The 22,811-nt window shown below is 34.6% G+C and overlaps 1 protein-coding gene across 3 annotated transcripts in view; it reads right to left on the reverse strand.

Annotated features, from left to right (window-relative positions):
* Positions 1 to 10,281: 10,281 nt before the first annotated feature.
* The window catches only part of KCNJ3 (potassium inwardly rectifying channel subfamily J member 3), a 176,385-nt gene continuing 163,855 nt past the window's right edge, over positions 10,282 to 22,811 (reverse strand). Inside the window, exon 3 of one of the 3 annotated variants that reach the window (XM_020893070.2) lies at positions 10,282 to 13,559. In XM_020893070.2, coding sequence (XP_020748729.1) covers positions 12,973 to 13,559 — 587 coding nt within the window. In that variant the 3' untranslated portion in view covers positions 10,282 to 12,972. The remainder of the gene's footprint in view (positions 13,560 to 22,811) is intronic. The other 2 variants (XM_020893073.2, XM_020893071.2) reach the window with 2 other exon arrangements.

Here is a 22,811-nt window from a genome sequence, read left to right on the forward strand (position 1 = left end):
GAGTCGCCAAATTCTTTGCATTGTAATTAGTTTCCTCTTCTAAACTGAACTAAAATTATTCTCTGACCTGACTCACTTATAGGTAAATACAAAAATAGTTTTCTTAATATCTTAAAAATTATCTGACTATTCTATTTTACATATTCTCTTAAAACTTGCATACTGATTTTGAAATCATTTATATACATGAATGCAAACATCTAAAATAATTATTGTAGTCTCTTTCTTCCATCTCAAAGAATATAATTTATAAGGTCTGCACAGTCAAAGCTATGGTTTTTCCAGTAGTCACTCACAGATGTAAGAGTTGGACCATAAAAAAGGCTGAGTGCCGAAGAATTGATGTTTCCAAGTTGTGGTGCTGGAAAAGACTCTTGAGAGTCCCTTGGACAGTAAAATCATCAAACCATCAATCCTAAAGGATACCAACCATGAATATTCATTGGAAGGACTGTTGCTGAAACTCCAATACTTTGGCCACCTAATGCGAAGAGCTGACTCATTGAGAAAGACCCTGATGCTGGGAAGGATCGAAGGCCAAAAGAGAAGGGAGCAGCAGAGGGTAAGATAGTTAGATAGCATCACTGACACAATGGGTGTGAATATGAGCAAACTCTGGGAGATAGTGGAGGACAGAAGATCCTGGCATGCTGCAGCCCAGCGGGTCTCAAACAGTCAGACAGTCTGACAGTGACTGAATAACAACAAAGACAAGCAAATATCTAAAATAATTATTGTAGTCTCTTTCTCCCATCTCAAAGAATATCATTTTTACATTTCAAACTTTATATGAATACATATACAGATATATATGTGTATATATATATATATATATATATCAGAATTATCAAGTCATTTTATTATTTTGAAACTATGATTTAGTTATTTTTAATGCACTGAATAGGCATGAATTCTAACATTAATTAAAGAAGTACTTGGAACAGTGATCTGGAAATTTAGATTTTTTGAAAATTACTTTGAGATGGAGTTTGGTTGACTTCCTTTCTTGTCATCAGGCCTCAGATTTCCCTTTCAGGTTTTGCCAAGTCAGCTGCCATTAAGCACACTAAATACTCAGATAGTTCAGGAATGAGTTTCTTTCAAGAGAGCACATTAAGTTGAGGACTTATCCTGAAAGAAAGTTAAAGTTAAACCTTTAATTAATATTAAAATTATCTGAGTATGGCAAAAAAATGTCTGCCATGTTTATTTAACTTTTCACTGGATATAAATTAGACCAATTTGCATGGTGAAACTGGGTGGAGATTGGCATTTGTCAAATGGCATTTGTCTAACCCAACCAGGATACTCAGAGAAAACATTGTATCTGTGCCCATCATCCCAGATATTGCAGAGTGGTGTAGCGTGGTCTATTCAATTCAATTTCTATTGAAATTTCAAATGATCTATATGACCTGGGGGAGACCAAGATATATACCACTGATTCTCTTTCCCCAGATGTGGGAAATTAGCTATATTATAGCAAGTTAGCTATAAATTAAAATTGTAAAGAAGAAATTCTGATTTCTACCTCATCAAAGCTCACATTTTACATTTAACTATATGTGGTCTGTGTATGAATATCAGTCTACATGTGGTCTACATTGGCGCATCACTATGCTGAATCCCAAGGCTGAATGAAAGGGTCACTATATGAACATTTATTTCCTTGAGTGATGTTGAATAACAATCAAGTTTTTATTTTCCTACAAATAATTATTGGAAAAATACATTTTGTTGCATAAATTTTAAATTCAAGTGATTTAACCAATGAATCATTATTAAATTTTAAGTAGTGGAAAATCTAAAATAATATTCCAGATGATTCTAACTTATGTGCTAACACCTGATATTGTTTTTTCTTAAATTCCATCTTGGATTAGAAATCAATAGGAATTATCCCTCTGAAATACATACCTGATGCAAAAATCACCTCTTGATTAGCAAACGGCCAATATCAAAACTGTTTTATTGTTTCATTTGCTTCTTCATAGTTTGCATTTTACAATCTTTCTTTAAATCAAGCTAATGCTCTTAAACACAGCAAGAAAAGTAAAGACAGGAAATAAACTTTCAAATAGCATTTTCCTTTGGGGAACAGTTCAGGTAATTTGGAGTGTTTGATTTCAATGTTTGAGGAAGGAGACAGTTTTGTGAAAATATAATGAGAGTTAAAAAGATCTGAAATTGCTGGCTGTTCTTTGGGGAAATGTTAGTGTTTTCCTTTTCAGGTAAGGGGAACCACATAAAGTGGTTCTTTTTCCTCCCTACTTTTCAGGAGTGAAATGTTACATCAATTACTGTATGTATATTAACCATTGCAATAAGAATATGTTTTTTGTTTTTCTCACCTCTTATGCATTCAATCTTATTTGTATTTTATATCATTTTGTAAGCCCCATAAGTTCTGATGGATTTAAAGCTGTAAATAAAGTTTAATGAGCAACATACTGGTTCCATTGAAATAAAAATTGTGAAGTCCATTTATCCCATGTATATACTGGAAGAGTAAACTTCCTAAAATACGTATCTGATTCCACCATACTTTTAAAATATTGAAAAGTTGGTTTTCAACATAAAAACTCTTTTTGAGGATTATATATTCATGAATGGGTCCCTATTTACCTCTAATTATCACCTGTATTAATGTACTTCTCAAAACCCAACATCTAGTCTTTCTGAACTACTTATATTTGCAACACATAATATGTTTTCCAAACTGTATTAATCTATAACAGAGCTTCTTTTACTCTTCTTTTCATTATCTATGTAATTTCTCCAAATCTCTGAAAATACAGTTCCAGTATCCCTTGCTACAAAATGCTTTTCAAGATCCTCCCACATTGTTTAAACCCACCCCAATCCCGAACCTGATATGAGTTGAATCACTGTCTGCCTCATTGTGCCCACAGTATCATGTATAGTTATACTTCAAAACATTCAGAACACTGAATGTTTGAGATGCTTTTATATAACACCTACAACATAATAGGCACACAAACTTGATCAAACAAGTGTTTATTGATTTGACTTTTAAGTTGATGGGTCTTTGGATATAACAACCCTGCAGAAAATTTCAAACTGGGTGAGTACCCAGACAATTTCTGTCAATGGACAAAAGGTGGCATAGATTGTACATATGGTAAAACTGATTACATCATCTTCAAATAAGAGCTCCCCCATATAAAAGGCATGCTTGAGAATTTAGAAAGTATTAAAAGGGGGCATAGAGAAAATAAACAAAGTAAAATATATAACCAATGACTAAAAAATAATTTATGGATTCAGAATAGATTATTGGTATAAATACTGGTCACTCACAGTAGTGCTCCATTCCAACCTTACCAACATTAGATTCTCAGTGGAGAGGGAAACTACCCTCTTCAAGACTAACTGTAATGTATACTTTCCCAAAGGCTTCCCAGATGGTGCTAGTGAAAAGAATCTGCCTGCCAATGCAGGAGACCTGAGAGATGCAGGTTTGATCCCTGGGTTGGGAAGATCCCCTGGAGGAGGAAATGGCAACCCACTCCAGCATTCTTGCCTGGGCAATTCCACAGATAGAGATGCCTGCTGGGCTACAGTCTGTGGGGTCACAAAGAGTCGGACATGACTAATCATCTGCTCTCAAGTACACACTTTCCCAAGCAAACTTTTTGTCCTCCAACTTGATCATCAATAATTATTTTATCCTCTAATAAGCCTAAAATTTGTGATTAATCTTTACTTTCTTTAAGAAACTATATATCTTATCACAGCATAGATCTCAATTTACTAAATATCTGCCACAATGTCTTCTTTACTGTTAAATATCAACTCAGTAAGGCATCCAGAATGGAAAGTGTCTAGTGTTAAACATGAGTCATCTTAGTCAAAACACCACAGTTGGATGAGAGGGTTCATCCACATGTACAAATCTAAATATTTTATTAATAAGTGAAGTTCTGAATAATGTGGAATATAAATCTCAGAATATAGTGTAATACAGTTTCACACTATAAACTGTACACATGGGGAAGTGAGAGCCAGTGAAGTCAAACCTTTACAGGGTTACAAAAAAACTAGTCTATGATATCATTAATTGTCTTATTCTGTGCACAACTTTCCTTTTAATACAAATAGCTTATGAAACCAAGAAGCTATATCATCAGTGAATAGGTGGAAGAGATAAAAGTTGATAATAAAAAGCAGTAATTTATTTAGGAAGCTTTAATGAAAAAGGAAGCCATATATCTCACACTTAAAAAATTTACATTACTGTAAGTCCATATCATTATAATAACAGACTACTGGTAAAAGACACGCTGCTACCTTTCATTTACAAAAATAAACCTTCATGTAAGTGATATTTTCTGATTTTCCCTTCTCATTTAGTCAGCCACTGAAATATTAACCTTGATCATAATACAAGTCTCATGGGCCCACCCACTGTTTCTGCATACTGTTCATTGATCATTTGGTTAAGATATGACAGGATTTATTTCTAAAATTAACTTCTAGGTCACAAGCTTTCATACATTTTAAGTGTCTATATGGCAGATAGTTTTCTGCCAATAAATACTGACACCAGCTTTTAGGTTATGTACTGAAATGTAAATCCATCTTTGATATTTTTTTAAGTCCAAAGGATAGGGCTCTTATCAAGAAAAGTGAACTTGATATACAAGCTCAGATTCAGGACACTGAAGTTTTGGATGTTATTTTCAATCTATTTAATGAAACACTGCATTGTTGTGTTTTTCTCCCCTCTAAAGAAGTGGAAAAATAAAACCTCATAGACTATGAGGCTTGCTCATAGACTATGACAAAAATAAATTCCTAAGAGAATAATTAAATAATGTCTAGTTAAATATGTTTCTTTATAAGGAAGGATGTTATTAATGAAAATAAATACTGCCCCTATTTTTACATATACTGAGACACTGGAAAAAATATTTTGTTGAGACAATATTTCACTTGATATAAAAGGATGAAAGAAGAAAAATTAGTGAAATACAATGATCCTCAAAGAAACCCACATCATAATCTATGGAACCTGTGAATATGCTACCTTACTTGGGCAAAAGTGACTGGCATATGTGTCTATATTAAGGACATATATGGGAAGATTATTTCAGATTATCTAGGTGAGGCCAGTGTAATCACAACGGTCCTTAAAATTGGAGGAAGAAAGTAGAAGAGTCAGAAGAAGATGTGACTATGAACAAAAGCACAGAGAGATGCAAATTTTTTGGCTTTGATGATGGACGGAGAGGGCAATGAGCCAAAGAATAGGGATGGCCTCTAGAAACTGAAAACATCAACGAAATTAATTCTCTTCTAGAGCTCCCAGACAGAACTTAAGCCCTGGGAACGTACTGATTTTTAGCCCAATGAGGCCTATGTCAAACTTCTGCGTACAGACTGCAGTATTACACGTTTGTGCTACTGAGGCTTCAAGTCTGTAGTGTATGTGTACTGCCAAGTCGCTTCAGCTGTCTCAGACTCCGCGATGCAGTAGATTGTAGCCCCCCAGGCTCCTCTGTCCATAGGCTTCTCCAGGCAAGAATGCAGGAGTGGGTTGCCATTATCTACTCCAGGGCATCTTCCCAATGCAGGGATCGAACCTGAGTCTCTTAACATCTCCCTCATTGTCAGCTGAGTTCTTTACCAATAGCACCACCTGGGAATTATAACTGTGATAGAAAACTAATACAGGAAAGCTGGCCTTTCTTCTCAAAATGGAAGGTTAACCATAAGTATTTATTACTGCTACTTTCTGAAACTACTGAAACAACAGTAGAGGAATTTTCAAAGCATAGGAGAGTAAAACGATCAGGAAAGGAGAGTGTAAAAAGAACTCCTTGAAAGCCTGTTTAAAAAGCACACTTACCTTTGTTTAATCAACTCAACTTGTTTTCAGAACAATGACAGCAAGGCACCTCTCTGTAGGAAGGTGATTAAGTATCTTACCTGGACAATGTCACTGACTTTAAAGAAGACGTCTAAAGACACTAACTTCTGGTGAAGAGTCGAACCACATCACTGAAAATGGAAGTCGACAGACTTACTGCATACAATTGTGCAGAGTCTCAACAACCTTAAATTCAAAATCATATATATTAATGGATATTAGAAATAGAATGTGCGAAGAAGAAACAGTTAAAACACACTGTCAAAAATTTGACAACACTAAAATCCTTCGCTTATGATACAAGAAAAAGACTCAAAAAAAAAGGAAACTTTTAGAAAACAAAAACAACAAATCGTTCTTAAAAATTAAGACTACTAGAGAAGAACATCTTGGAAGATAAATGAAATCAAATATATGCATATAGATGTAAGTTAGAGATGATAAAATTAAGAAAATCTCCAAGAAAGTGGAGAAAAAATACAAAGAGTTACATAGAAGAGAAAATATGAGAATATTAGAAAATCATTCCAAGAGTTCTGACATCCAAATAATGAAGATTCCAGAAAGAGGGCAAGAGGAAGATGGAAAGGAGTAAATAAAGGAAAAAGAACTTAAGAACATTTTCTTGATGGTCATGAATTTCCAGATTGAAAGTGCACAGCAAAATAGATTAAAATTAGTGCACACTTAGGCAGAAATTTTGACATTTTAGAACACCAGGGAGGATTAGAATATCCTATTAGCTTTAAGCAGAGAAATCAGTTTTACACAGGGACTAAAACTTAATGGTGTTAGACATCTCAATAGCAATATTAGAGTCTAGTAGTAAAAGGAACAATGCTGCTGAAATTCAGAAGGATCATAATTTCTATACTAGACCAAACTCTTAATTATTAGGGACAAGTTATCTTATTTAAAGTAATCAAGCGTTCAAAAAGTTTACTTCTAGTTGTTTTTTTTTTTTTTTTTTTCTTTTTCTCCTGAGAAACCCCTGGAAAATGTGATTCATCAAAACTGAAAGAGTAAGGACTTCCTGCAGTCCAACGGTTAAGACTCTGCCCTTCTGCTGAAGACGCATGGTTCTAACCTTGGTAGGGAACTAAGAAAGATCCCATGTGCCATGTAGCATGCCAGAAAAACAAAAACAAGTAGACCAAGTAAGCTACATATGGTCCATGAAACTAGGTTTCTATACCGAGAAAGATGTGACTGAAATTCCCATGATTATAAAGGGAGATCCCAAGACAACAGCTGTGCAGTAAATGGAGAGAAATTTACACAACTGAGCAGATCAGGATGTTTTGATAGAAATTTCATCAAGAAGATAACACTGTTCCAATATTTTATGTGTTTGAGGAATTAATAGGAAAGTATTCATAATTGGGAAAGACACTATCGCTAAATTCGTGATCTATGCCAGTGTGTGTTCAGTTGGGTCTGACTCTTTGGGGCCTATGGCCTGTAGCCTGCCACGCTTCTCTACCCATGGAATTTTCCAGGCAAGAATGCTGGAGTGGGTTGCCATTTCCTCCTCTAGGGGATCGTCTCAAACCAGGGATCAAACGCGCATCTCTTGTGTCTCCTTCACTGGAAGATGGATTCTTTTACCACTAGTCCCACAAGTATATGTATGAATAAGCAAAGGAAAAATGACTCTACCAACTTTAGGGGGGGAAAGCTGTGAAGGATGAGAAAAATGATCAAAATACATGAATTCAAATGTCCAGTTCAGTTCAGTTCAGTCGCTCAGTCGTGTCCAACTCTTTGCGGCCGCATGAATTGGAGCATGCCAGGCCTCCCTGTCCATCACCAACTCCCGGTTACTCAAACTCATGTCCATCGAGTTAGTGATGCCATCCAGCCATCTCATCCTCTGTCACCCCCTTCTCCTCCTGTCCCCAATCCCTCCCAGCATGAGGGTCTTTTCCAATGAGTCAGCTCTTCGTATCAGGTGGCCAAAGTATTGGAGTTTCAGCTTCAGCTTCAGTCATTCCAGTGAACACCCAGGACTGATCTCCTTTCGGATGGACTGGTTGGATCTCCTTGCAGTCCAAGGGACTCTCAAGAGTCTTCTCCAACACCACAGTTCAAAAGCATCAAGTTTTCAGCACTCAGCTTTCTTCACAGTCCAACTCTTACATCCATACAGTAGAACTTAAAACACTGCTAATTAATCTAGTTAAAAATATGAAAATATATAACAATATTGGAAATCTAGGGTAGGGTGTACATAGTAGGGGCTTCCCAGGTGGCTCAGTGGTAAAGAGTCTACCTGTCAATGCAGGAGCCATAAGACACGGGTTTGATGCCTGGGTTGGGAAGGTCCCCTGCAGGAGGAAATGGCAACCCACTCCAGTATTCTTGCCTGGATAACCCCATGGACACAGGAGCCTGGTGGGCTATAGTCATCCACGGGGATGCAAAGAGTTGGACATGACTGAGCAACTGAACATGCACACGTGTACACAGTAGAGGTATGGTGAACAGCAAGTGTATAAGTAGAAATATATGTCCATCTACCACAATGTAAACAGATATGCCCCAAATGGAAAATCCAGAGGCAACAGCATAGCAACAGAACCATCCAAGAAGGTAAGGACCACTCAGCTTTGTGGATTTCATTTAATTAAAAACCCTCTAAACAACCTCACTTAGAATCAGTTTTTTCAAGTGCAAAAGGGATAATCTCCACCATGTAAAGTTGATGTAAGTGACGGACTAGTGAAGCTGGAAAAGGATAAAGAGTAGTTAAATTGAATGCTGAATTTAATAATTAATGAGGAAAGATAATGGGCCCTACTATATCTTTTGTCCATTGGTCACACGTAGCCTGAATATTCAAAACCAGCCATGATTTTGAGAAAGTTTTCAGGTACAAAAAACCATAATTTGGAAAAAAATTCTACTGTATGATGCAGATCATCCATTTTGAACTCCACTATGGCAGAATCTGTAGGAACATAACTTTGTGGATTAATTCTGTGAGGCACCAGAGACTTGAACATATGACATATCATCAAACTCATCTGATCTAAAATTAGGAAAACACTTTTTCCTTGAAACACTATCAGAAAAAGTAAATGACCACTTTTCCAAAGGTGATTTGATACTTAAAAAAAATTAGGAAAACTGTGTATTTGTCTGCTTTACTTACTGTGGCTTTTGATACTCAGATTCAGCAAAGGGTAAGATGGTCATGAAGCTTCTTCCAAGAAATGCAGGTCTCAAATGATCTGTATTAGTAAGTTCAGGTTCTGTATTGCTGAAGCATCTCATCAGTAAGGAGCCAAAATAAAAGTAACCTTTGAGGAAAGACTTGTAATGGACTGAATTATTGATTTTCAGGAGTTAAAGAGTCTTATGATAGACCAAATAAAGTAATGTGAGTCATCAACTTTTGGGAAGTAGAAAAAGGATGAGCACACTATAAAAATTTAACCCAATCATATTTTCAAAGTTTAAAACAGTTTTTATAAAACTGAACTTGCAGTATTGAATACATAAGTTCCTACTTTTGCACATTTAAATAATAATCAATAGCTTACCAGACAATGCAATTAGCTTGATGCTAATTTAAATATGTACAACATAACTCAAGCACAAATTCTGAAGTAGAGCTCATGGATGTGCTGTGTGGTCAAGCTGAACTCTCTTCATGGTATGAAATAGCAGAAACCTTCACTAAAATGGAATGTAAGCCACCTTCCCCATAATCTCACTTTTCCTCCGAAAGAAATCACACGTTATGTTTCCATCCTATTTCTACAAAGTGTCTCTTGAGTACTGACACAACTAAATACTTTCCAAAGTATTTAATCCCATATATGGATGAATTTAAAACAGCATAAGAACTTTTTCATAAATAATTAATGATAAAATATTATAATTTTTAATTGAATATATATTTACAAAAATGTATCCACATATTGCTGAGAAGGATATTTAAATTGAAGATAGGCATTATCAAAATAATTGTATTTTCATTTACATTTAAATAAATAGAATGAAATATTTTACCATGACAGAACTATCCATGAAAATCCCATTAAAAGGGACTAGTTTCTAACTAAGTTGAATTATTCAGTTTAATGAATACTATATTTTGCTTTACAACAGTTGCCACGTTGGTGGGCTGAAAATTATTTTGACTTAAGTTGACTTTTACTCCATTTGATTTGAGCTCTTACAAATTCCTGAAATGGAAATATCAAAGGTTTACCTTTTATTTAGTCAATAAAATGCATAACTTTTCACTGCTAGGAAAACATGTCATGTACAGATTAAACACATGTTACAGGAAATAACTTTGTTAAGAAGTCCTCCAGGAAGAAATATATGAAACTGAGATGACTTTGCTTGGAATGCCAGTGTCAAAAAAACCAGCAAAATGAGAAGAAAAAGCAATTCTTTATTTTTATCCAAATATATCAGACTTCATAATATAGTCTCAACAAAAATGTAGAGTCACCATATATCATCCAAACCAAGACATTATAAGAGTATTAATAATTACACAGGTACAACAGGTAAAAACTGGAACTCTCCTGGGTAAACCGAGACCAATGATCAACTTAGTAACAGGAGTTAAACTGCAATTACATGCAGAAATCATACTTTTCCCATATATATGTGGGAAAGAGAAAGGAATAGCATTCACTAAGAAAAATTAATTTGGCAACAGTGGTTCTTTCTCATCATCCAGGTCTCTGTTTAAATATCACCGCCTCCCCCTTCCAAAATAATCAATTATTTCACCCAATCATTTTCCATTGTGTTACTCTGCTTTCCTTCCATTAACTGATATTTTGACTCTGAAATTATGTTATTTTTATCTCCCCTCCCCCCTCTCCAACTGATATATGGTGTTTGAATGAGCAAGGACCACCTCTGACTTAGTCATATCCAAATCTACAGGAGCTAAAAATGCCTAGAACTTAGAAGACATGCAGAAATTTCACTGAATGAATGATTGAATGTATTTGGAGAGTTTATTTTTGGTCCCATTTTCCCCTTGGCACCAAAACCAAACTCAAATAACTCTCCAAATTAAATTATGGCTCTTTAGTTTTAAGTGGTTGGACTAAATGATCTGTGCAGTTTCTTCCACTGATAACAAATATACTGTGCCCCTTGGGCCCCTTCTTGCTCTGCTACTATTTCATTTCCTGTATCCAGCAAATAAGAAAGTTTGGGGGTAAAGGGTTAGGTCAATCAGGTCTATTCACAGTGGATGGATGCCCAAAGTTGATCATTTTGCCAGTAACAATTCCCTGGTATATGTTTGCACCTGCAGAATTTGATTGATACAGAGGTAGCCAGAAGGTATTAATATTATTGTAGTCAATTACAGAATTGTTGATGTAATAATTTTCCAATATGAAAATCATCCCAGGATTGCTAAAAAAGGGGAAAATAGTGGGACTCCAAACCAGCTATTAAGGATTTACATATTTATAAGGAGAAATAGATTAATTCTGGACAGACTTTAGAGTACAACACCCAAAGAAGTTTTATAGGAAAGTCCATGATATTCTGATAAGGAGCACTTACAAATTTTCATTAAAATCTCTACATTCCAAATCTTTATTTCACCTGTGTTCTTTTGAGGAATAGTTTTAATTCCCATTAATGAATCATAAATATCAGACCTTTGGGTTAAAAAAATAGTACTGCTACACTTATTTTGGTAGGCGAGAGATCCAAGACACTAATAAATTGATTGTTTACTGAAACAAAACAAAGCAAAAAACTCACATGGGTAAAATATCTTCAAGTTATCTGATTTTAAATTCTCTCAGGTATGTACAAAACATTCTGTCTGAATTGAGTGACAGGTATGGGATAAAGTAGGTTGCCCAGGTGAGGAAAAAAACCTGTCCTGTTATAACAAATGCCACAAACAAGAAAATGGCATAAAATGAGAGACATGATTAGACATACATTGTTTTATGCATAAATATCTATCATCTATTTCATTGTGTTGTTTTGTCTACTCAAGGATTAATTATTGGTTTTTAAAATGACAAAAGTTCGAGAAAAAGAGTGAAAAATATTACCAATTCACTCAGCTCGAAACAGGGACCATTCATTATGCAATTTCACACAGATTCCAATATATTCAATATTACTTGGCTACTGACTATTACAATGACGCACCATTTGTTCAGAGCTCATATTTAAATTAGATCATATACAAAAGAGATTTCCAGACTTTAGTCCAGGAAAGGACCAACTCTCAAAATAAGCAATGTTTATTTTTTCCCCAGTACTAGCAACTTTTAAAAATCATTAGAAATTGTCAGTGTATTAGTGTGCTTCAAAATTTACATGTCAAATATATAATGGTTACATTTTTGCAGGGCCATAAGTAGCACATACTTGTGTGACTCTCTCATAAAAAGTACAATGGAAAACCTTCCAGGTCCTTAAACAGCAGAAAACATTAAATCAGATTTTAAAATGACAAATAATTTAAGGCTAAAATATTTGGTATTAATAATTAATGCCAGAAGCTTTCCTAGCCTAATAAAGTAAACATGCACAAGAACTACAACTTTGAACAAAACATCACAATTTTATCAGATATATGTATGTATGTGTGAATATATATATATGTACATATATATGTATGTGTATATATAAAACTATGTGTACACACACATATATATATAGTTTTATCACCCTGAAAGCTATCAACTCATGTTTGGCTTAATACATATGTTAGAAATATTGTGGGTAGTACCACCCCTTTAAATATATATATACATTTTCCATAATATACAATATAAATATACCATATATAAATCATGCCATAAAACTAAATGCAAAATTTGCACATTATTGCATGCTTGATGTGATAATACATGCCCATTATTAAGAACTTCCTTCTGATGTCCCGCCTTTATAACATTTTCTTTCTGCACAGTAGCAATACTTGAAAAGGTAGGGTTCTCAAATATGCATATATGACTGGGAGAAAAAAATGTACCTTTCAAATTCCTTAGAGAGGATTACCTCATCAGCCAAATATTGGACTATTACTAAATCAAACAATAAATAAAGCCTGAAGGGGTGTTTTGTTATGTGAATCTATCAGAGTTCATTTTTCTTAATTTTGCTGGAAGATTCCCTTCCATCCTGGCTGCTCCTCCTGCCATCTTTTGAAGCTTCGGTGGCAAATCAGCCACTGATTGGCTCATGGGATCAGACAACATTTTGGTGGTTTTAGATACCAGTTTTTCTTCTGAGTTGCCAGGTACTGAACTTATTCGTTGAAGTTTCATGGGCAAATCGCCCAAGCTGTAGGCTTTTTCAGAAGTTGTAGAACTCATTCTTAAGAGTTTTTTGGGAAAGTCTTCTCTTCCAGTAATTTTCTGCAGCTTAGATGGAAGTTTGGTAGTAATGTCATCAAGTCCATCTAAGCATTCCACAGAGTTATGTCTTTCTTTGCTGTTAGTTATGGCTGGTGCTATTAAAGGAGATGACATAAGGAGCATTTCCTCCTGTTCTTTCACACTGTAAGGGGGGGTGGGGACTTCAAATGTTGCATGGAACTGGGAGTAATCAACTTTAAAGAATCCTTCTTCTAAGGAAATTACAGGGAAAAAACGATGACCCCAGAGAACTTCATCTTCAGTGTACGATGTTCGAGCTTGACAAGTCATTCCTGAAAGCAAAAAGAAAGTCCTTGATAAATTAGGCATAGTAGGAACACATATTCAGGCACTTTTCATTAAGGAATTCATTTTGCCTTCTTATTTAAGCTCTGGACTGTTTATCTGAGTAGACTGAATATAGGATATGTTTAAAGTTGTGGTGTTAATAACTTTGATACATATACTTTCTTCCCATAAAAATGAAGGGTACATTTAGTGTATATATTTGAAGGATAGTACATCAAAGCATTACTAATTGTTTATTATCATAAACCAAAAGTAAAAATGGCATAGAACAGTGTCATAATGTATGTCTCTTCTATAAGGAGATAAGTGAAAAAAAAAATCACATAGTCATTTGCCATCATTGAAGGAGCACTATTATATATGAAACAAACAAACTGACTTTGAATCCAAACTTTCCATCTGTGGAAACGTAAGGATATTTAGCTGAGCACAGCTTCCTCTTCTGAAGAGTAAAGCATAAAAAGCAATACCTTTCTCCCAGGAATGCTGTCAGTATGAAATAAAATCACTCATGTTGTTGTTGTTTAGTTGCCCAGTTGTGTCCAACTCTCTGTGACCCCACGGATTGCAGCATGCTGGGCTTCCTTGTCCTTCTCTATCTCCTGAGGTTTGCTCAAACTCATGTCCATTGAGTTGGTAAGCCATCTAACCATTTCATCCTCTGTCACTGCCTTCTCCTCTTGCCTTCAATCTTTCCCAGCATCAGGGTCTTTTCCAGTAATTTGGCTGTTCCCACCAGGTGGCCAAAATATTAGACCTTTAGCTTCAGTATCAGTCAGTCCTTCCAATGAATATTCAGAGTTGATTTCCTCTAGGATTGACTGCTTTGATCTCCTTGAAGTCCAAGAGACTCTCAAGAGTCTTCTCGAGCACAATTCGAAAGCATTAATTCTTCAGTGCTCAGCTTTCTTTATGGTCCAGATCTCACATCTGTTCATGACTACTGGAAAACCATAGCTTTGATTATATGTAACTTTGCTGGCAAAGTGAGGTCTCTGCTTTTTAATATGCTGTCTAGGTTTATCATAGCTTTCCTTCCATGGAGCAAGCATCTTTTAATTTCATGGCTGCAGTCACCATCCACTGTGATTTTGGAACCCAATAAAATAAAATCTGTCACTGTTTCTACTTTTCCCCACCCATTTGCCATGGAATGATGCAACCGGATGCCATGATCTTAATTTTTTGAATGTTGAATTTAAGTCAGCTTTCACTCACATTTTTTCACCAGGTAAGCTCGCAAAGTACTCATACAGAAATGTAAAACATATCTTATAATGTCTAAAAATGGTTGCCTTTTATAAATGAGAGCATAATAACCATCTCAAGTATTTGCTAAATGAATAAAAGTTGAAAACATTTCTGTTGCATAATGTAAAGTTACTGTAGTGATTCCTTTCTTCTGGACTTTTAAGGCCAGAACAAACTTTTGCTCAAGTTTTAGAAACCTATAAAATCAGTACTCTGGGCCACTGTGATATTACAAGTTCTATTCCTGCTATAAAAGCTTTGGAAACTGTATGTTGCATTTAAGATGTGAAATGTTGCTATTTGTATATGAATATTATGTTGCTTGGATATCATTTACCTTATGCTACTCTGATTTATTCAGCTCTGTTCTCATAAATCATATGTTAAGACTGAGTTACTGTTAAATCAGTCAACTTCAATATTCCTTTGTGAAGATTGGAAATATATGAATAAATTAAAGCCATATATTATATTTTAGTTTTATATTCATCAAAAGGTACGATTTTCTGTATCATTTGCAAAAGTCATTACTGTCCTCTACCTTTACTATCAGACTTCTCATAAAGGCTATTAAAGTGTAAAATAAAAGATGAACTTTAAAAATGCATCTCTTCAATAGTTAAGTATAATTTAAACAAGTAATAACAGTCTTTCTTCTTTCATTTCTATTCTCTCTTTGCCACTTTATAAATAATTTCTATTGTGTTTAAGCCTGGAATAGTTTGGATAAAGAGATATTCCTTTTTTCCCCTGACTAGTAATCATACATATAATAGTAAGAATGAACATAAAAGGCATAATTCAAAAACCATATTGAAATTAAATCCTTCACTGAAATCCTTCCAAAATCTTACCTTATAATTATTATCAGTTCTATATGACCAGGAAATCAGTTATTATGACATATATATTGGTTCTCTCCAGATAGTTTTTAAAGAAACTTATGTAGAAAATAAATGCCCATCTCAGGCACTATGTGAGGTACTCTCTATATATATTATCTCTAATCATCAGTATTATCTTGCTAAGGAAATCTTCTTATGTCCATTTTAAAGATAAGGAATATAGTTCTCAGAGAGATTAAATCTCTTGCCCTCCTAGTACACAGATATAGGAAGCTGAAAAGAAAAGATCTCAGTACTATTCTAACTTATGTTTTTTGTTGCTATTTTTACCTTGCCACAATGTCTCTGTTAGGAACCTGATTCTAAACAACTTATCAATCTCACTGTTACGGTGGATACCTAATAGTGATCCAATATTAGTCTTCATAATCTTTATCATATCAAGAATAGCCCCTAGAAATATTTGCTTATTTAAGCTGTGCTGGGCCTTTGTCAATATGCAGGTATTCCTCTAGCTGCCCTGAGTGGGGGCCACTCTCTAGCTGTGGTGCATGACTTTCTCACTGCGGAGGCTTCTCTTGCTGGGGAGCACAGACATGCTGTCTTCAGGGGCTGTGGGTGTGGGCTCAGCAGTCGTGGTTCCCAGGCTCTAGAGCACAGGCTCAATAGTTGAGTTGCACAGGCTTAGTTGCTCCATGGCATGTGGGATCCTCCCAGACTAGGGATCGAACCCGTGTCTCCTGCACTGGTGGGTGGATTCTTAACCACTGAGCCAGCAGGGAAGCACTCCCACCTCCAGAAATATGTACAGTGAAAATAACAAAATAGTTTAAAAATGATTTGTACATTTTATAGACATGCACACAGTAAGTAGCATTCTGTATTTTCAAACACTTCTAGCCTCTGATTAAATATTTCATGACAAAAAATTATAGATCATCACTTATTTAAAAATGATAAAAAATGTATTTCCTGATATATCTACTTGGTTTAATTTCAAGATGTTTAAATATTGAGCAAGCTACTTAGAAAAACAAATACTGATGTTCTTATCCATTAGTATTAAAATAGGAATATTAAAGTGAGTGAATACCTTTTAGTTGTTTAGTTTAAAAGTATCCTTTAATTTCTCTCCAAGAGCAATTATTCTCATGAATTCTTTATGAATAGTTTCCAGTATGGGGTATCAAGTTGAATTAAAGAAAAATTATTATAAATATATACTTACTGTTAAGTGACAGTACTTCCCTTACAACTTCATTTTAATTTTAAAAACACACCACTGAAAATTGACAGTGGGTGGGATTATCTGACAGAAGGGCATATATAACTAACTCAGTATTTACTTTTGTAACATAGACCTGTGTGCTTGTCCTTTGATCACTTTAAATGCATGTATACATTAACAGCTGAAGTAAATTCATATCATGAACTTTGTTTGATTATTTCTAATAATAGAGTACATACTGAAACAAAATTTGATTCCTATCACCATCTAAGCCCATATTTAGTGACCCTTTTTTAACATTAGGAAAGGTCTATGAAATTAAAAAACCAAAATTCTGTCTCCATTACTTATCAGTTGCTGATCCTCAATGCCTAACCTGAGTTGTTTATTATGAAGTTATCAGAAATCAGAGAGAGAAACTTAAATGGAAGGAAAAAAATGGGGAAATAAAATCTTGTAAAGTTTTCACTTTGAGGAATCAGGACTGATAACTGAGGTGATGTGACATCTACAATGGAAACAGGTATTTCAAATTCAGATATTTGTTTGCATAAAAATACCTGTAAGCTTTGTTACTAAAATGCTAGTGGTTAATTCTGACTGAAAAAGAAGGTGGTAATTTTATTCTACTATATGAAATTGACTTTACTTCCTTCCATAGCGACCTAACACTTGTGATGCAACATCTTTATATAATTGAAAATATATAAATTTGGCTTCCTAACACACTACTAAACAGCTTGTAGAAATCACTTAAAGCTCTCTGGGCTTCAGTTTATGCTTCTATGTAATAAAGATAACAGTATCCTTTGACAAAGCTATTGAGAGTTTGAGATAAGTATCCAAAACAGTGCTTGGTATTAGACAATGCTCAGTCATAACTACTTTTTTTTTAATCATTCTGTGGGTGATCATTTGTATTTCCTGTTTTTCCTAGACATTAGTGACAAAGCATTATTATAACTGGACAATTTTGACATTTTAGTAATTTGTCCCATAGGGGAAATTCACTTAAAAATTGCTAGGTATCACACAGCAATTTTCTTTTGAAATGGTCAATTAAATATCTGAAATATTTAAGTATGCAGAAAAAGATATGTTACTCATCTTCCCAATTTTTAGGGTTTCTCAGCATTTTCCACCTAATTATCTAGAATAGCAGGGGAGACAGAGTGGAAACTTGGTGTGTACTAAAAAGGCCAAGACAAGGTAAATGACTACAATCCACTATAAACTTTGGTAATGAACAGCATTTGCCAGCACTTTAACCTTTGTTTGTTCTTCTTCTGTTCCTTTTACCCTATCATTAAAAGTAGGTACACAAATATCAGAAATTTCCAATTCAACAACATCATTTTTAAAAATCTGGTTTCACCTCAGAATATTAATGTACAATCAACAAATGGATAATGAGGTTATAAACTGAATAACAGGAAAATGTCTATGATGGTCAGTCTGCAGTTTAGACATGCGCTAAGATACAATTGATAAACTACTTCTTTTTACAATTATACCAAATAAGTAACACCAGAAACGGTGTTAAAAAAAAATAGAATACAGAATCCAAGAGATGATTTCATGTAAACATAACTATGTTTTCTAAGAACATGTATATATCATAGTATTCTTCCTTCTTGAATGCTTTAACTGATGATATTCCTGCTCCCAGCCAAATTATTTAAAAATAATCCATGCTTGGAATCGTAATTACAAATGCCATTTGAATCAAAATAAATGCAGGTGAAAAGATACTATCTGATTGCGCCTCTTAACTTGCAATGCAACTGTTTGCATGTTTTAACCAGATTCCAGACTTGAACAAATGTGATGAAAATCAACACGAGCTCATCTCTGTGGAAACTGGCAAAGCAACAGATGCTGCTTTAACTGGAAATAGCTGGGACTTTTGAATCCTGAGATGAAAAACATTTTGTGAAAAAATTACTTATCTGTTCATTGATTCACGGACAAAGAAACTATATATTATTGTTTAATTTATTTCAAAGTCGGTGTTTTAACTTAAAATGATAGAGGCAATGTAGTATAATCTTTTTATTTTTGACTTTTCTTTTTCCTGATTCTGCCTTTATAGCATTACGTTCATTTCTTTAACTAAATTGAATGTTCATTCAGATAAGAAGTATGAAAGCTTTTAAAGCAAAAATGGTAAAGTGAGTTGTTACTTGATAAGTCTTTAATTAAGCTATCAGAATATCTCTAAGTAAGCTGTTCTCTGTTGCTTCTTCTGGCCAGAGGTGATGAATATGTCACTTACATGCAGTGAGTATGTGATAGTTAAATACAGTATTACCACAGTCTAAGGTGAGTGGGTGCTGTGATGCAAAAATATCAAATAATCAATAACTTCTGAACAGTGGAAGCTTTACCTAAACCTTACTCAATATAGAAGTTGATGAGAAAGACAGGTGGAGGGTTAGAAATTCTTCAGTAATGGTGGTTGTGACTGTGCTTTATCATGTGTGTAATAAAAAGAAAGACAAAAGCAGAACTCCTTTAAATAAGCCATGACATAATAATAATAATAAATAACATTGCTATAAGGCTAACTGTGTGTCAAATATCATTCTAAGCACTTTTCAGAATCCTTACAATTCCTTAAAGAAAGTATGTGAATCCCAGCTCTACCACTAACTAATGTATGATCTTAAAAAAAATCTACTAAATCTCTTAATCTTCAATTTCATCATCTGTAAAATTAAAGATACTTGCTCCTTGGAAGAAAAGCTCTGACCAGCCTAGACAGTGTAATAAAACCAGAGACATTACTTTGCTGACAAAGGTCCATCTAGTCAAAGCTATGGTTTTTCCAGTAGTCATGTATGGATATGAGAGTTGGACCAAGGAAGACTGAGCACCAAAGAACTGATGCTTTTGAACCACAGTGTTGGAGAAGACTTGAGAGTCCCTTGGACTGCAAGGAGATCAAATCAGTCAATCCTAAAGGAAATCAACCATGAATATTCATTGGAAGGACTGATACTGAAGCTCCAACACTTTGGCCACCTGATGTGAAGAGCTGACTAATTAGAAAAGACCATGATGCTGGAAAAGACTGAAGGCAGGAGGAGAAAGGGATGATAGAGGACGAGATGGTTGGATGGCATCACCGACTCAATGGACATGAGTTTGAGTAAGCTCTGGGAGATGATGAAGGACAGGGAAGCCTGGCGTTCTGCAGTCCATTGGGTTGCAACAACTGAGTGACTGAACAAATAATTTCACCTGAATATTCTGAGAATTAAATGAAATTAAATAATAGATATATGTACTTAAGTTATATTTATGTAACTTACATGTATAATTAAATTATATAAATATATATATAGAGAGCTTAGACAATAAAAATTGGTCACTTTCATCCAGAAGTCCTACTTATAGGCTATACAACTCTACAAATATCATTATGCCTTTATACACACACAGCTGAAATATTTAGCCAAGTTACATCTTTTTGTTTCTTAATTCTATCCTCTTTGTCTATTTTTTCTTTAAATTGGCATTGATTTTTATAAGTGAGCTGACAAATAGCTTAGCATGCATGTCATGTGCTATGAAAGTGAAGTAAAAGTTGCTCAGTCATGTCCAACTCTTCATGATCCCATAGATTACACAGTCCATGGAATTCTCCAGGCCAGAATACTGGAGTGGGGAGTCTTTCCCTTCTCCAGAGGATCTTCCCAACCCAGGGATACAACTCAGGCCTCCCACATTAAAGGCGGATTCTTTACCAGCTGAGCTACCAGGGAAGCCCAAGAATACTGGAGTGGGTAGTTTATCCCTTCTCCAGTGGATCTGCCCGACCCAGGGATCGAACCAGGGTCTCCTGCATTGCAGGTGGATTCTTTACCAACTGAGCTATCAGGGAAGCCCATGTGCTGTATCACAAAGTAATTTCCTAGTCTGCCCTATGCAGTGCTCTGAGGATTACTGAATAAGTTCTGTAGCTGTGCCTTTCCTAAAGTACTTCCAAACTTTCATCCATCACCCAAGATGTAACAACTGTAAAGCTCACTTGGCATTCTCTGCATGCTCCCTATTGTGTTGCACTGAGCTGAACTCTAAAGGATAAAGGTTCTGAGGAAGCATAGGATGTTTGGGGCTTTATCTTGTTTACAAAACATAAAAACCCTGTGTACACTGCTGCTCAATAATACTAAGGTCATGGCATCAGGCTCTTCTGGGATATATATTGCAAAGTTCCTAAGAATACATCATTGGCTTCCAGAAACTGCAGTTTTCAAAAAGATGGATGTCTTTAAAGCTCAGCATATTTTGATCAGACAGACTTTGGTAAAATGTTTCTGGCATACATTCAACCAAAAATTATCCTCTATTATTTACAAGCACTTGGTCTTACAGTGTGCTCACAGACATCAACTTGCTATCATTGCCTAAGTTAGGTCAAAGTCCAATAATTAAATTAAAAAAATAAAAACAAGAAGAAAAAGCCAATTATATTTGTTAGAGAATAAAGTGTAAATAGGACATTTAGCAATAAATGTCTCAAATGAACTACTTTAGATTTCTGAGTTCCCAGAAGAACAAAAGAAAATAGATTTTTATCCAATTCCAACAGAACAAAATGTTAGCTTCCTAGAAAGGAATATAAGTGCAGGTCCTAAGGGTCAATGGCAAATGGAATATATGATGTGGAATTCATTATCATACTGATGAAAATATAGTAAAGAGAATCAGGGTAATATTAAGTAAAAGGACATGGACCTTGAATATAAATGAGACTGTTGCTGTTTCAACCACTCATTAGTAAGGCCTTGGGCATATTACTTTAATGATCTGAATTTTGATTACTAAAAAAATCAACAATAATAAGGGATAATAATATATCAAGGATAATAATATACCATTTATAAGGCTATTATTATTATAAGATATTATCTAGCTGATGGGTTTACCATATAGCTGATAAATAATAAAGGTTCAATAACTGGTAGCTATTATCAATTATTATTATTATTAGTGTTCCAGCTAGATAAAAGATCATTTTATTTCAATTCTTTAGTGAACACTTCCTTAGAATCAACTCAAGGTAAATAATTTTCATCTTGTTTCTATTAATCTGATACATTCCAGGTTGTTTATCTAGAGTATGAGGGAATATCTATTAATGCATACATAATAAAGTGAGTCAAGTCTAGCACAGTCAACCTGGACTGCCCTGCACAAATGTGACTAACTTTACAGCAGCAACTATTTCCCTCAAAATACAATTAAATTCTCTACTTTGTTGACAAGGCACTATCTTCAGCTCTCCATACTCACTTCATACAGAAGCACTGCAGATATTAAAGGATATATTTTCAAATGATTATCATTCCCTTAACTAACCGGAAATGTTCAATTCTTGCATATCTTTTTTCTTTTTTTCCTTCACGGCATCTATTAAACATTCTTTCTAGCATTGACAACTATAGAATCAAAGCTACCTAAATCCATTCATGCTATTGTTTTCTCCTGTTAAGATATGATTTTTAGCTTCTGAAATATCTTAATGGTATAGGTATAATGTAACCTAATTGCTGTTAGGAATATACAAATATATAGGAAAATACTCTATATTATTAGACTGAAATCATAAAAGATACTTTTCAAAAAGAAAAATGTAATCGATTTTTAGCTTAAAAGAAAACAGAATATCTTTCAGATAATGCTGGAAGAAATAGAGGGAAACAATAGAATGGGAAAGACTAGAGATCTCTTCAAGAAAATTAGAGATACCAAGGGAACATTTCATGCAAAGATGGGCTCAATAAAGGACAGAAATGGTATGGACCTAACATGTGGTAAGAATATACAGAAGAATTATACAAAAAAAGATCTTAGTGACCCAGATAACAACAATGGTGTGGCCATTCACCTAGAGCCAGAAATCT

Source organism: Odocoileus virginianus, chromosome 13 (genome assembly GCF_023699985.2).
Source record: "Odocoileus virginianus isolate 20LAN1187 ecotype Illinois chromosome 13, Ovbor_1.2, whole genome shotgun sequence".
Lineage (NCBI taxonomy): Eukaryota > Metazoa > Chordata > Mammalia > Artiodactyla > Cervidae > Odocoileus > Odocoileus virginianus.